Source organism: Pongo pygmaeus, chromosome 13 (assembly GCF_028885625.2).
Source record: "Pongo pygmaeus isolate AG05252 chromosome 13, NHGRI_mPonPyg2-v2.0_pri, whole genome shotgun sequence".
NCBI lineage: Eukaryota > Metazoa > Chordata > Mammalia > Primates > Hominidae > Pongo > Pongo pygmaeus.
The window spans coordinates 86697272-86711110 of record NC_072386.2 but is presented as its reverse complement, the minus strand read 5'-3'; the positions used below and the strand labels follow the sequence as shown (position 1 = coordinate 86711110).

General features: G+C 42.9%; 1 protein-coding gene and 1 non-coding gene across 7 annotated transcripts in view; both read left to right on the top strand.

Annotated features, from left to right (window-relative positions):
• HSD17B3 (hydroxysteroid 17-beta dehydrogenase 3) overlaps positions 1 to 13839 on the top strand; it is a 69317-nt gene that overhangs the window by 39579 nt on the left and 15899 nt on the right. For 2 of the 6 annotated variants that reach the window (XM_054502495.1, XM_054502494.2), the window contains exons 3-5: positions 10082 to 10157; positions 12137 to 12244; positions 13565 to 13632. In XM_054502495.1, coding sequence (XP_054358470.1) covers positions 10082 to 10157; positions 12137 to 12244; positions 13565 to 13632 — 252 coding nt within the window. The remainder of the gene's footprint in view (positions 1 to 10081; positions 10158 to 12136; positions 12245 to 13564; positions 13633 to 13839) is intronic. The other 4 variants (XM_054502497.2, XM_054502496.2, XM_054502498.1 and 1 more) reach the window with 2 other exon arrangements.
• On the top strand, positions 8734 to 8837 carry LOC129044867 (U6 spliceosomal RNA). Its single transcript, XR_008504841.1, has one exon. It is a non-coding gene; the product is annotated as a U6 spliceosomal RNA (small nuclear RNA).

Here is a 13839-nt window from a genome sequence, read left to right as displayed (position 1 = left end):
CTGAGACTTATAGGCGTGTGCCACCATGCCCAGCTAATTTTTGTGTTTTTTTAAAGTAGAGATGGCATTTCACCATGTTGACCAGGATGGTCTCGAACTCCTGACCTCATGATCCGTCTGCCTCAGCTTCCCAAAGTGCTGGGATTACAGGGGTGAGCCACTGCACCTGGCCTTTTTTTTTTTTTTTTTTTTTTTTTTTAGAAAGGGTCTTGCTCTGTTACCCAGGTGGGAGTGCAGTGGTGCAATCATAGCACACTGCAGCCTCAACCTCCTGGGCTCAAGGGATCCCTCTGCCTGAGTAGCTGGGACCACAGGCATGTACCACCATGCCCACATAATTTATTTTTATTTTTTGTAGAGATGGGGTCCCACTGTGCTATCCAGGCTGGTCTCGAACCCTTGGGCTCAGGTAATCCTCCTGCCTTGGCCCCCCAAAGTGCTGGGACTACAGATGTGCGCCACTGTGCCCAGCCTCCCTCTTTATGTTGTTATCTTTCTTATATGAGTGAGGGGTCCACTGGGGAAGGGCTTGAGAATCACATTCTAGTTCATAGATATTACTTTTTCTGAACAAAACCTGGGCTGCCTTGCCTGGCACAGTAAAGCCAAACATCCACCCTGAGGTTTTGCAGTGAGGGAAAGGAGGGTGATGATTTGCAGGGCACCAAGCAAGGAGGATCAGGCAGCTCCTGCTTAAGAGATGACCTCCCTAATGGCTTACAAGCAGGGGTTTTTAAAGGCAGGGGTAGACTTCAGGAAAGTAGATAGGCAAAGTCATAAATCAATACATAGACATTATACATTGGTTTGTCTGAAAGAGGCAGGATAAGTTGAAGTGGGGGCTTATAAGTCACAGGTGGATTCAGGAATTCCCTGGTTTCAATTGGTTAAGGAAGTGAAGCTTTGTCTAAAAACTTGGTGCCAGCAGAAAAAAATGTTAAGGTCTGGCCTGTGGGCATAACTCTCTCCAGCCCTCAGGAAGAAGTCTGGAACAAAACAGCAGCCATATTCAGTCCTCAGCTGCCCCTTATCTGAGGTCTATGTACGAGTGAACAGTATTTTCCATTTGGTGGGGGGGTCCGGGTTTCTGTAAAACAACTCAGGGACACGTGTCCACATGTTATCTTTAGTTTCTGTGGGGAACTGGCATCTTGAGCTAACCTCCGTGGCCATGATGTTAAGCTGTTATTACCTTTCTGCTCATCAGGTGCTCATGTGCCTCTCAGGGCTGGCTAGGGGCCTGGTATTTCCCTTGGAGGGACTAAGATTGTCCTTTATTTCATGCTGGTAAAGGTGGCAGTGGTCAGCAGGCTCCTAAGAGGGGTCCCTGCTCCATCTTATTCTTTTGTGCTGTTTCTGCTCACATTTCGGACACTAAATATGTGGGGTTTTTCTCCTCACACCAACCAGTTCTCCAACTCTCTCAACACAACCAGATGTCCTCCAATTCAGTTCATTTCTAACACTACCCAGAGTTAGCACAGACCCCACAGGTTAAGGGCCCGGTCCCACTAGACTGCCCACATGCCCTTCAGATTCCAGTTGAAAGTCCCAGGTCTCCTGTACTTCTCATTGACTGGGTATAAATCAGGGACTCCCACAATCCCCTCCTTAGGTTCAAGCCTCTGCTAGAATGGCTCACAGAGCTGAGGAAGGCAGCTTACTTACTGGTACCAGTTTGTTATGAAAGATAAAGCTCAGGAATGGCCAAACCACAGATGCATAGGGCCAGGTGTGGGGGAGGGCTGGAGCCTCTGTGCCCTCTCTGTGGGTATCGCCTCCCAGTGCCTCCGTGTGTTCGCAGCCTAGAAGCTCTCTGAAGCCTGTCACTTAAAGGTTTTGATGGAGGCTTTGTTACATAGGCTTGATTGATTAAATCATTGACCATTTGAGATTAGCTCCATCCCCAGCCCCTCTTCCATCCTTGGAACAAAGAGGGAGGTCAGGAGGTAGGGCTGAAGGTTCTAACCCTGCAATCACACAGTTGGTTTCTCCAGCAACCAGACCCCATCCTGAAGCTCTCTAGGGGCCCTCAGCCACCAGTCATCTCGTAAGCATACAATCACCACTAAAGAACTAACTCATGCAGCCAAATACCACCTGTTCCACAAACACCTATGGAAATAAATTTAAAAAATGCTCATTAATATGCCATCTGCTTCCTGCTGAGACTGCTGATGTTGTATATATGAGAGGCTCTTACAATGCAGTAAGGAACCACAACAATAATGACAACAAAAAGACACTCTCATCACTCTGAAGATTCCAAGAATCTTAGAAACTCTTGTGCCAGGAACTGGGGACCTAGACCAAACATTGTAACAAATATCATCCCTATCAATCAGGAAATTAAAGGGTATTATGAGCTTTGTGCCACGAACAAGGTACAAATATCAAGTATATTCATTGTTATCTTACAATATCACAGTTTTTTTCAAGGTCCTTTCTCTGAAATCCTTTTGTGATCTAATGTCTATTGTGTCTTAGCACTCCTGTTGAAACTTGTAATGTAACATCTTATTACATAAATAAGAAATAATTAAGGCTATAAGGAATTTGAATATCCTCTCATACTGGGTTAACAAATATCTGGTAGGGCATTTGGTAAAATTCTAGTTTGGTTTAATAGACAACTATTTATAAGACTGGGTAGCCAACAAAGATTGCACATACATTCCTGAAGTATATACAGGAGCCATTCATAAAAACGGTCTGCTGACTAGGCTACAAAGGAAATTGTGACTGATTCCAAATAGCAAAAGACATACCATTACATTCACTGACTACCATGCAATAAAATTAAAAATAATGTTAGAAAACTATATCCATCCCCACCTATACTCAGAAAGTATTCTCCAGTGTACTTCTAAGATTGCAGAAAAAATAAAAGTGGGTACTCTCATGAATTGCAGCCAAGGTGCTATGCAGATGAAAACTTTCCGCTTTAAATGCATCTATCACAAAATAAGAAAGATTATAAATAGATTTAGCTTCCAAGAAACTCTAGAAAAGGAATAATAAAAAAATCCAAAAGAGATATAAGGAGGAAATTAATAGAGAACAAAAACTGATGATATAGAAAACGTAGGAAGAAACTGACTTGATCAGTTTAAACCAAACCAACCAAAACCAATTCTTTTTTTTTTTTTTGAGATGGAGTCTTGCTCTGTCACCCAGGCTGGAGAGCAGTGGTGTAATCTCGGCTCACTGCAAGCTCCACCTCCTGGGTTCACGCCACTCTCCTGCCTCAGCCTCCCGAGTAGCTGGGACTACAGGTGCCTGCCACCATGCCCGGCTAATTTTTTTTTTTTGTATTTTTTAGTAGAGACGGGGTTTCACTGTGTTAGCCAGGATAGTCTCGATCTCCTGACCTCGTGATCCGCCCGCCTTGGCCTCCTAAAGTGCTGGGATTACAGGCGTGAGCCACTGCGCCTGGCCTAATTCTTTAAAAATGCCAAATAAGAGACAAATCTTTGAAAAATCTTAAATTAAAAAAAAAAAAAGAGGCCAGGCTCTGTGGCTGATGCCAATCTATAATCCCAGCACTTTGCAAGGAGAGGCAGGAGGATCTCTTGAAGCCAGGAGTCTGAGACTAGCCTGGACAATGTAGTGAGACCTCATATATACAAAAATTTAGAAAATTAGCCAGGAATGGTGGCACACATCTGTAATCCCAGCTACTCAGGAGGCTGAGGTGGGAGGATTGCTTGGGCCTGGGAGTTCAAGATTACAGTAAGCTCTGATTGAGCTATTGCACTCCAGCCTGGGTGATGAGTGAGATGCTGTCTAAGGAGGAGGAGGAGAAGAAGGAGGAGGAGGAGGAGGAGGAAAAAAAGAAAGAGAAGGACCAATTTTAAGAACTTAGCTACAGAAGAGGAGATTTATTTAAGAAAGAAGAGGAAGAAGAAAAAGAGAGGAAGAAAATACTACTTAAATCTTTGGACCAAGAAATTGAAAATCTGGATGAAATAAATAATTTTCTGTGAAAATATAAAAACACCAAGAGATTAGTAGTCATAAAAAAATGAAAAAGGCAGTTATGAAGAGCTACGGCTGAACAAAATGTCCAGACATTTTTACAATATTACCAAATCCTCAAGGAATAAGAAAAAGCCCCCCCATATTTCTAGGATGATTAACTAGTTTGATTTTTCTGTGCTTGGAGGGTTCCTTGGATGTGTAACCACCCTATGGGTTCATTTTGCGTGCTGCCTAATAGAGCTGATTTATCAAGACAGCAGAACTGCAATAGAGAAAGAGCTTAATTCACGCAGAGCCGGCTGCGTGGTAGACCACAGGAGTGACTGGCAGGTCTAGGTGGTACCATCAGTCATCAGAAATGTAAAAAACCTGAAAAGACATCTCAAAAGGCCAATCTTGGTTTCTACAATAGTGATATTGTCTGCAAGAGTAACTGGGGGAAGTTGCCTATCTCGTGACCTCCGATATAATGATCGGTAATCCTTTATGTCTACGCCTCAGCAGAATTCAGGGTCTTCTCCTCTCCCTAGCCTGGTGGCCCTTCACTAGCTTTACCAAGGTGATTGAGTTTTGGGAACGGGTTATTATAATTTAAATTATAAACTAAGTCTCTCCCAAAGTTAGGTTGGCCCAAACCCAAGAATAATTAAGGACAATTTGAAAGCTTAAGGGCAAGACAAGGGGCTGGTTAGATCAGATCTCTTTCACTGCCATAATTTTCTCACTGTTACAATTTTTGCAAAGGTGATTTCAGATGTAGGACTTTCAGTTTTAAAATTGGGAAGCTCCTGGGACAAGTTGATCCCGTACATGTTTTATAAATTATCTAGACAGATTAGCATGACTTGGATACCAAAATGGGACAAGGATAGCATCAGAGAAGTATGATCCAATTTAAATATTTGCAAACTGAATCCAGCAGTTTATTAAAAAAGCAATTTGGAAAAAAGGAACAGATGTAACTGTTCTTAAATTGATAAAGAATATCTACCAGAAGTGACGGGAAAGCTCATGTTTGCATCCTGAGAAACGCTGTAAGTGTTCTCAGGAGAGTAGGGAGCAAGGCAAGTATGTTTGCTGTTACTGCAACTGCTTAACATTGTATAGGAGGTGTCTGCCAAGATATGAGGCCAAAAATATGCAAATATTAGAAAGAAAGGGACAAAACTGTACTCTTTGTAGAGAATACTATTGTCTATGGCGAAAACCAAATACTGATGAACAGACTATCAGAACAAATAAAAAATTCTTCGAGGTGGCTGCGTAAAGAGCTCTCATTCACAATTAATAACAAATTGAATATATAGAAAAATAGGTAACACAATTGAGGGCTTCTTATGTGACAGATTCTCTGCTACACACTTTTTTTTTTTTTCTTTTGAGACGGAGTCTTGCTCTGTCGCCCAGGCTGGAGTGCAATGGCGTGATCTCGGCTCACTGCAAGCTCAGCCTCCTGGGTTCAAGTAATTCTCCTGCCTCAGCCCCCTGAGTAGCTGGGGCTACAGGCATGCGCCACCATGCCCGGCTAATTTTTATATTTTTAGTAGAGACAGGGTTTCACCATGTTGGTCAGGCTGGTCTCGAACTCCTGACCTCATGATCCGCCCACCTCGGCCTCCCAAAGTGCCGGGATTACAGGCATGAGCCAATGTGCCCGGCCACGCCGCACACTTTTGAATGCGTTCCCTTCTATGATCCCCAGAACAACTGACTTGCGCTGACGGAAATAAGTGGTAGAGACAAGAATTGAACCTACCTATTTAATCCTGAAGTGTCTTCTATCCAAAATAATTCAGGTCACCAAGGCAGTGAATAAACATAAGATCCTGGCGGCAGGAACAACTCAATGTCCACCCAGATGCCTACTCTCTCTTCCTTAGGGTGGAGTTGCAGCTGGTAAGTGGCTCCCAGCAGGGCGCTTCCCAGGCTCCCTGACATCTGTGTGAGGCCATGCGACTCATTCTGCAAATGAAAGCAAGCGGAAAGGATGCGGGTCACTTCTTGATCAAGGTGGTTAACAGAGAGGCATATCTTCTCCAGCCTCTCTCAATCCGGCACTAGCTGGATGGCAAAGCCCAGGGCAATCTTAGAGACCCGGCGGTAAAGATGACAAACCCTCTCTCAGCTTTGGGTCCTGAATGAGTTCCCAAATGTGAAATAGGGTCTGCTACATAAGACAGAAACAGACTTCCTTCGTGTTAAACTGCTGAAATTATAGAGTTATTTGTTACAGCAACTAATGTTATCCTAATTAACACAAACCTAACAAGAAATGTCCAGGATTTACATGAAAAAACTTCTAAATGTTTAGAAGACTATATGAGATTTGAAAAAAAAATGGATACTATAATATACTTATGGGTAAGACAACTGATTCCTGCAAAGATATAAATTTTTCCCTAAATATCCCTACCTCAATACTTGTCTAGACAATTTTGTCATTTATTTGGAAGATTAAACAAAGAAGATGAAATAAAATTTTGAAAGAGAATAATAAACGGTAGGGTTTTCCTTAACATTGTACAGGAGGGGTCAGCTAAGATAATGAGGCCAAAAATATGCAAATATTGGAAAGTTATCAAAGGCTAATATAAGATTATGATTAAATCATAAGTGGCCCTGGTGTGGAGATTGATAAATAGGTCAGTGGAACAGTACTGATAGACCAGAAACAGTCTCAGGCACACATGAGAATTGAGCAAATGACTAAGTCAACATTTTAAATTAGGAATGAATGGACAAAGTGGAGAATGTTGTTGAGACAATTAGGCACCCAATTTGAAAAACACATTGTGGAATTATTTCAATCTCATACCATTCTCAAAAATAAACAATTACCTTGAAGGTAAGGAAAATCAAAAAGAACATATAAAACAAGGAAAACATTCACAAATTTGATAACATTACAAGTAGTATATATGACATGGCACCAGAAACAAAGTAGAAAATACTTGCTATGTACATGGCAGGCAAATAATCAATAGCTGGGATATATACAACTTCTACAAATTGATAAGAAAATGATGTTACTCCATAGAAGAATGGGCAAGGGGTATATACTGGTAATTCACACATAACATAGCAAATGATGCTCAGCCCCACTGATAATTGGATAACTGGATAACAATAAAGGGGCTGGGTGGGGTGGCTCACCCCTGTAATCCTGGCACTTTGGGAGGCTGAGGCGGGAAGATTATTTGAGCCCAGGAGTTCAAGACCAGCCTGGCCAACATAGTGAGACCTCATCTCTACAAAAAATAAAGAATTAGCCAGGCATGATGGCATGCATCTGTAGTCCCAGATATTCCTATACAGTATATAGGAATTAGTTTACTCATTGTAAGAGCTATGTAGAAGGGCTTGCACTGTAGCAAGAGTGGTAATAGGAAAACTTGAAAACACCCTAAGTGCTCATTCAAAGGTGAACTCTAGAATACCATGGAGCAATAGAAAAGAATCAAGTGGTTCTTCGTGGACTGCTATGGAAATAGATACGATTCTTAGAGACAAAATACGTCATTAAGTTAAAAAGAATATTGCAGGACACTGCTAATAATGTCATTTATATAGGATAAAAATAAATAAAACCCACAAAACAAGCCTTTATTTCTATATGTGCCTATATATGCCTGTAAATGTAGAGATAGTTAGAGAAGGTTCAACAACAAACTAAAGGTGGTGGGAGCCTAGGGGTGGGCGGGGAAATGGGCAAGGGCAGCCTTGGAGACATTTGTTTCCTTGACATTGTTGGAATCTTCTACAATGAGGATGTATTTGTGCATATAATAGTATAATTTAATAAATACAAATAGAAAAAGATGAAAATCCTGAGGCTTCCATCCCAGAGATTTTTATCGGGATGGTGTATTATTTCGTTCTTGCACTGCAATAAAGAAATATCTGAGATTGGGTAATTTATAAAGAAAAGAGGTTTAATTGGCTCACAGTTCCGCAGGCTTGTACAGGAAGGATGATGCTGGCATTTGTTCGGCTTCGGAGGCCTCAGGAAACTTACAAACATGGAGGAAGGCAAAGCTGGAGCCAGCACTTCTCATGGCTGGAGCAGCAGGAAGAGAAGGGGGAGGTGCCACACACTTCTAAACCACCAGATCCGCAGATGACTCACTCTTACCACGACAGCACCTGGAGGATGGTGTTAAACCATGAGAAATGGCCCGCACGATCCAATCACCTCCCACCAGGCCCCACCTCCAACACTGGGGATTACAATTTGACATGAGATCCAAACCATATCAGACGGTTTGGTGGGAATCAGTGTTTTTTTTTTTTGACGTCTCCTTGGGTGATTCTGAGACCGTGGGCCATAGTGAATTGCTGGCTATCGGAGACTATATATTATAGACCATAATTCATAATTCAGCTTCTTATGTGTTTTCTATAATATGTAACTCTTTTTTTTTCAGACGGAGTCGTGCTCTGTTGCCCAGGCTGGAGTACAGTGGCACGATCTCGGCTCACTGCAACCTCCACCTCCTGGGTTCAAGCGATTCTCCTGCCTCAGCCTCCCGAGTAGCTGGGATCACAGGCGTGTGCCATCATGCTCAGTTATTTATTTTTATTTTTTATTTTTTGTGTTTTTAGTAGAGACAGGGTTTCACCATGTTGGCCAGGCTGGTCTTGAACTCCTGACCTCAAGTGGTCTGCCTGCCTTGGCCTCCCAGAGTGCTGAGATTACAGGTGTGAGCCACCGTGCCCAGCCTATAATACATAACTTTTTAAAATAACAGTGTAGTGCTTGTTTCTGCAACACATATACTAAAATTGGAACCATACAGAGAACATTAGCATGAGTTCCCAAGGATGACACAGAAATTTGTAAAGTATTCCACATTTTTGTTAAGGTGGTAGATTTTGTTATGTGTATTTTATCACAATTAAAGAAAATAACAGTATGAATCATTTGACTGAAACCACAGAGACAGATTTCAATAAAGTGGGGCCTTTGTCACTACTTCAAATGTCATCCGTCTCTGTTTAAATGAATGTTGGTTTTTCCTTTCGTCTTTCAGGAAATCTCTAACTTTTCTCACTGGTAGCAGTTTTAGGTACAGACACATCTCCAGCGGCCTGTGACCCCCCCAGCGCTCCACGTTTACGTGTCCCCCGCAGAATCTCTCCGACTGCTCTGTGTGAAGCACACAGCTCCCCACCCCGTCACGCAGCCCTCTGGAGTCCAGGCGTTATCCACTCTGCAGGGCCGCCCTGCTGATCTCAGGGGACGCGTCCAGCTCTCTACCCTGTGCTCCCCATCCCGTTTTCTCTTCTGTTGGGACTCAGAAAACAGGAAGAAAGGTCTCAGGTCGAGTGAGCCACAGAAGGATGTACTTGTGCATAGGAAGCAGCTCAAAAGTCGGAGCAGATGGCCGGGCACGGTGGCTCAGGCCTGAAATCCCAGCACTTTGGGAGGCTGAGGCGGGCGGATCATATGCGGTCAGGAGTTGGAGACCAGCCTGGCCAGCACGGGGAAACCCTGTCTCCACTAAAAATACAAAAATTAGCCGAGCTTGGCGGCGCGTGCCTGTAATCCCAGCTACTTGGGAGGCTGAGGCAGGAGAATTGCTTGAACCCTGGAGGTGGAGGTTGCAGTGAGCCGAGATTACACTATTGCACTCCAGCCTGGGCGACAGAGCAAGACTCTATTGCAAAAAAGAAATGTTGGGGCAGAAACACTGCTTTTATTATGGGATGCTGCCCCACCCCCTGCTACATAAGATATAGTATAAAGTCCCCAGTATTTTAAATTCTGATGCATAGCTGAGCCCATGAATTTCAGAGAAGCACTTTCAGTTTGTGGGCCTGGACAAGGAAAGCACTTAGAAAAGTTCCCGGCACACAATAAACACACAACAAGTGTTAACTCGTATCATGATGGCTGTACTAGTTAGCCTGGCCCATTGGGGTTGTGTTGTTCCCAGCCCAGAAAGCTTTGTCACATTCTGCACACTTAAACCCAGGTGAAGCAACCACGTCACCCTGCCAGTATGTGCACAGCCTCGGGACCAAGTCACCTTAACACAAGTCCTCCCTGTCTGCTCATCATCCTTCCTTGTCTCTTTTGGTTTTTCACTCCCACTCTCAGCTAGCAAAACGTGGACTCAATGTTGTCCTTATTAGCCGGACGCTGGAAAAACTAGAGGCCATTGCCACAGAGATCGGTGAGTGACCCCCCAAATAAGGGAGATGTGTGTGGAGCCCACCAACCAAGCCTGCTCCCACCATGCCAGCTGATGTACTTGGCATCCCCACATCTGCTCTCAGAGCCTGGGGCACCAGCTCTCCTGGGGAGCCTGGTTACAAAGCAGAGGGCGGGATAGAAGGTGTCAGCTTTAGTGCACACTGGCTCTGTGGGCTGGGGGAAGCAGGAACAAACTGAGGCACAAACAGGTCCGCTCTCTCCTTTGGGTGGGTGCCTTCATTGCTACATCAGCCCTGCTTAACCTTGAGCAGGCTTTCCAATTTTTCTGCAATGATACACTGTTTTCTGAATAAGAAAGAGAGTCAATTCTCAACTAACTATACTGTTTCATGGATCAATCACAGCAATGTTTATTTGCTAAACTAATTCCTGAATTAACTAATTAACTAATTGCTGAATTTTAAAAATAATTACATTTTTACATATGAAAGTGTACAGCATATCCTTGAGCCAGCAGGCTGCCTGGTTGCTTCTGCCACTCCCTTCAAAAGCAAGATCGGTGTTTGGGACTTCCCTTCCCCATGTCTGTGCTCTGCTCTTTGCAGGAGGATGAGGTACAATGCTTATTGGTGTTTGTCAGATTTTAGAAACAGTTTTGATCCAGGATCATCATGTAAGGATGTGGCAGTTGTACACTGTACAACCCTGAGGCAACTTTTATATCATAATATTTTATTATGATGATTTGCTCTGAAGTGTTCTTTTGTTAATAATGATAATCATATTTCTTTTGGGACCTTTGAATTTTAATAATTATTAATTTAATAATTAACAAACTCTTTAACTCAAAGGGATGAGACTTTAGTTATGGAGACTTGTGAAGACTATGGTGTGCTGTCAGGGGTAAGCCTTGTTTCCCTGGGGGAGATTTGGGACAGGAGATGGGTGTGGGAGGTGTGGGCTGTGCAGTCACACTGTGAAGCACAGTGCCCTTGAACCCATGAATTCTGCTTTTGTTCTGTGTCTGGATATCAGAAGTAACTTTGACTAGGACCGAGACATTCTTCAGTGTTTGCCTCACAATGCTGAAATGTACTTTTTATCATCCTTTTGAAAAGCAAGTAGTGTCTTTGGACTGAAAGCATTGTCCACCCCCAAACTATGCCTCAAGATTGCTTGGCCCACAAATACTGGCTAACTCCAAAGCAAAGCAGCTCACCAAGCCACTGGTAAACTCTGTAGCTTTCACATCTGACGGAAAACTCCCGCAGAAGGCAAGTTAACACAGAGTAGTGGGGAGCGCATTGAATGTGGAGTGACCAGAGAGTGGATGGTCTTGGCTACATCAGTTAGCTTCTCTGAGCCTTCATTTTCTCCTCTGGAAAATGAAAGTCATAATGCCTACTTTAGAAGGTTGTAGGGACGATGACCATAAGACATTGTGTGTGTAAATGCTCTGTGAATGCTAAAGCATTGGACAAATACAAAGAGTTGCTGGGTCTGTGTGGAGGAGACTTGACACTTGTGAGCAGAGGCAGTGTCAGACCTTGCTTTTACAGCTGTCAGTCCGGGGTCTCGAACTTGAGCAAGCAGCAGAGTCTCTCGGAGGTGTGTTAAGCAGGTGGCTGGCTGGGCTCCACCCACAGAGTTTCTGACGCAGTAGGTCTGGGGTAGAGCCCGAGAATTTGCATTTCTGACAAGTTTCCCTGTAACCCTGATGCTGTGGTTTGTGGACTCCACTTTGAGAACTGCTGCAGTAAATCTATCTTAATGCATATACGTGTCCCTGCAGTAACTCTTAGAGACATGTAGGAACCACCATTCACCAATCTTAGCACTCCCAACATTTACCCAGAGCCATGTTCCATTTTTATTTGGGGCAATGGGCTGTCCTCTTCAATGTCTGCTCAGGTAATACAGGAGCATTGGGGGAAACTTCATGGGCGAGGGGGCATTTGGATCCCTGTTCATTAAAAAAAACTGTTGTCTCTCATGTAGAGCGGACTACAGGGAGGAGTGTGAAGATTATACAAGCAGATTTTACAAAAGATGACATCTATGAGCATATTAAAGAAAAACTTACAGGCTTAGAAATTGGAATTTTAGGTGAGTAAATTGCAAGATGCAAAGCTTGTTGTCATACATCAGTGAAATAACCTGACACTGATTAGTGACATTTGATTATTTCATGGTGATTTGTACTCAAACCATGACTGTATTTTAAGCTGTCCCATTAAGTTGAATATCAAAGCACACTTCTTCTAGAGGCATTACTGAATAAAAAAATTTATATATTGGTTTGGAATGTATCAAACATACATATTTCATATTTCAACCCCCAACTATATTTTCTTTTTTTTTTTTTGAGACGGAGTCTCGCTCTGTCACCCAGGCTGGAGTGCAGTGGTGTGATCCCAGCTCACTGCAACCTCTGTCTCCCAGGTTCAAGCGATTCTCCTGCCTCAGTCTCCCAAGCAGCTGGGACTACAGGCGCCCGCTACCATGCCCAGCTAATTTTTGTATTTTTAGTAAAGACAGGGTTTCACCATATTGGCCAGGCTGGTCTCAAACTCCTGACCTCGTGATCCACCCGCCTTGGCCTCCCAAAGTGTTGGGATTACAGGTGTGAGCCACTGCACCTGGCCGGACCAACTATATTTTCTAATATTAAAATGAATTTTCTTTTATGGAACTGACGTTGACATTTGGCAGAAAAAGAATCCCAGAAACATTGGCCTAAAGGAATTAGTTTAGCAAGCAAACATTGCTGTGATTGATCCATGAAACAGTACAGTTAGTTGAGAATTGACTCTCTTTCTTATTCAGAAAACAAGATAATATTTATTTCTGTAATGATTTACAGACAAGGTACTTTATGGCCACGTGCACAGTGCAGTGTTTATAGTATATATAGAAGAAAGTCAAATTGGATTTCTAAACCTTCTGCTGAATTTTAGAAATAATTACATTTTTACATATGAAAGTGTACAGCATATCATTGCAGAAAAATTGGAAAGAATAGACAGGCTGATAAAATAAATATGAATCTCTTAAAATCCCAATATTCTGAGATAGCATTTTGGTGCATATTTTTCTAATCCTAAACACACATATTTTCAAAACTGGAATTATATGTATGTGCTGTTTTGTCATATATTTAAAAAAAACTTACATCATGCATGTTCTCCCATGTAAGCAGCCCAGCCATAGTTTTTAATGACTACACTGCATTCCAATATATGACAACCCCATGATTCATTGAAGGTGTCTCCTATTACTGGACAAAAATTTCCCCCCAGTTTCCTCACCGTTATCAAATCACGCTGCGATGAACAACCTTACATGTCAATCTGTTTGTACATGTTTCTTTGGGAAAATCTCCCACCTGATCTTCTGACACGTTTTTGTTTTGCTTCTTTCTGCCAGTCAACAATGTCGGAATGCTTCCAAACCTTCTCCCAAGCCATTTCCTGAATGCACCAGATGAAATCCAGGTAGACTTGTGCTCTTCTGTGTATAGATTCCTCTCACCCAGGTTCTGGGTCCCCTGGCTGGGTAATGAGTCAGGCCTGGGAAGGCGTGATGGAAGCGTGCATCTGGCCGAAATCCTGGACTGTATGTATTGAGGCCCCCTTTTCTCTTCACCTTAGCACTTGATCCACAGTCAAGAGTACCACTTTTCACGATATCTCTAGGATATG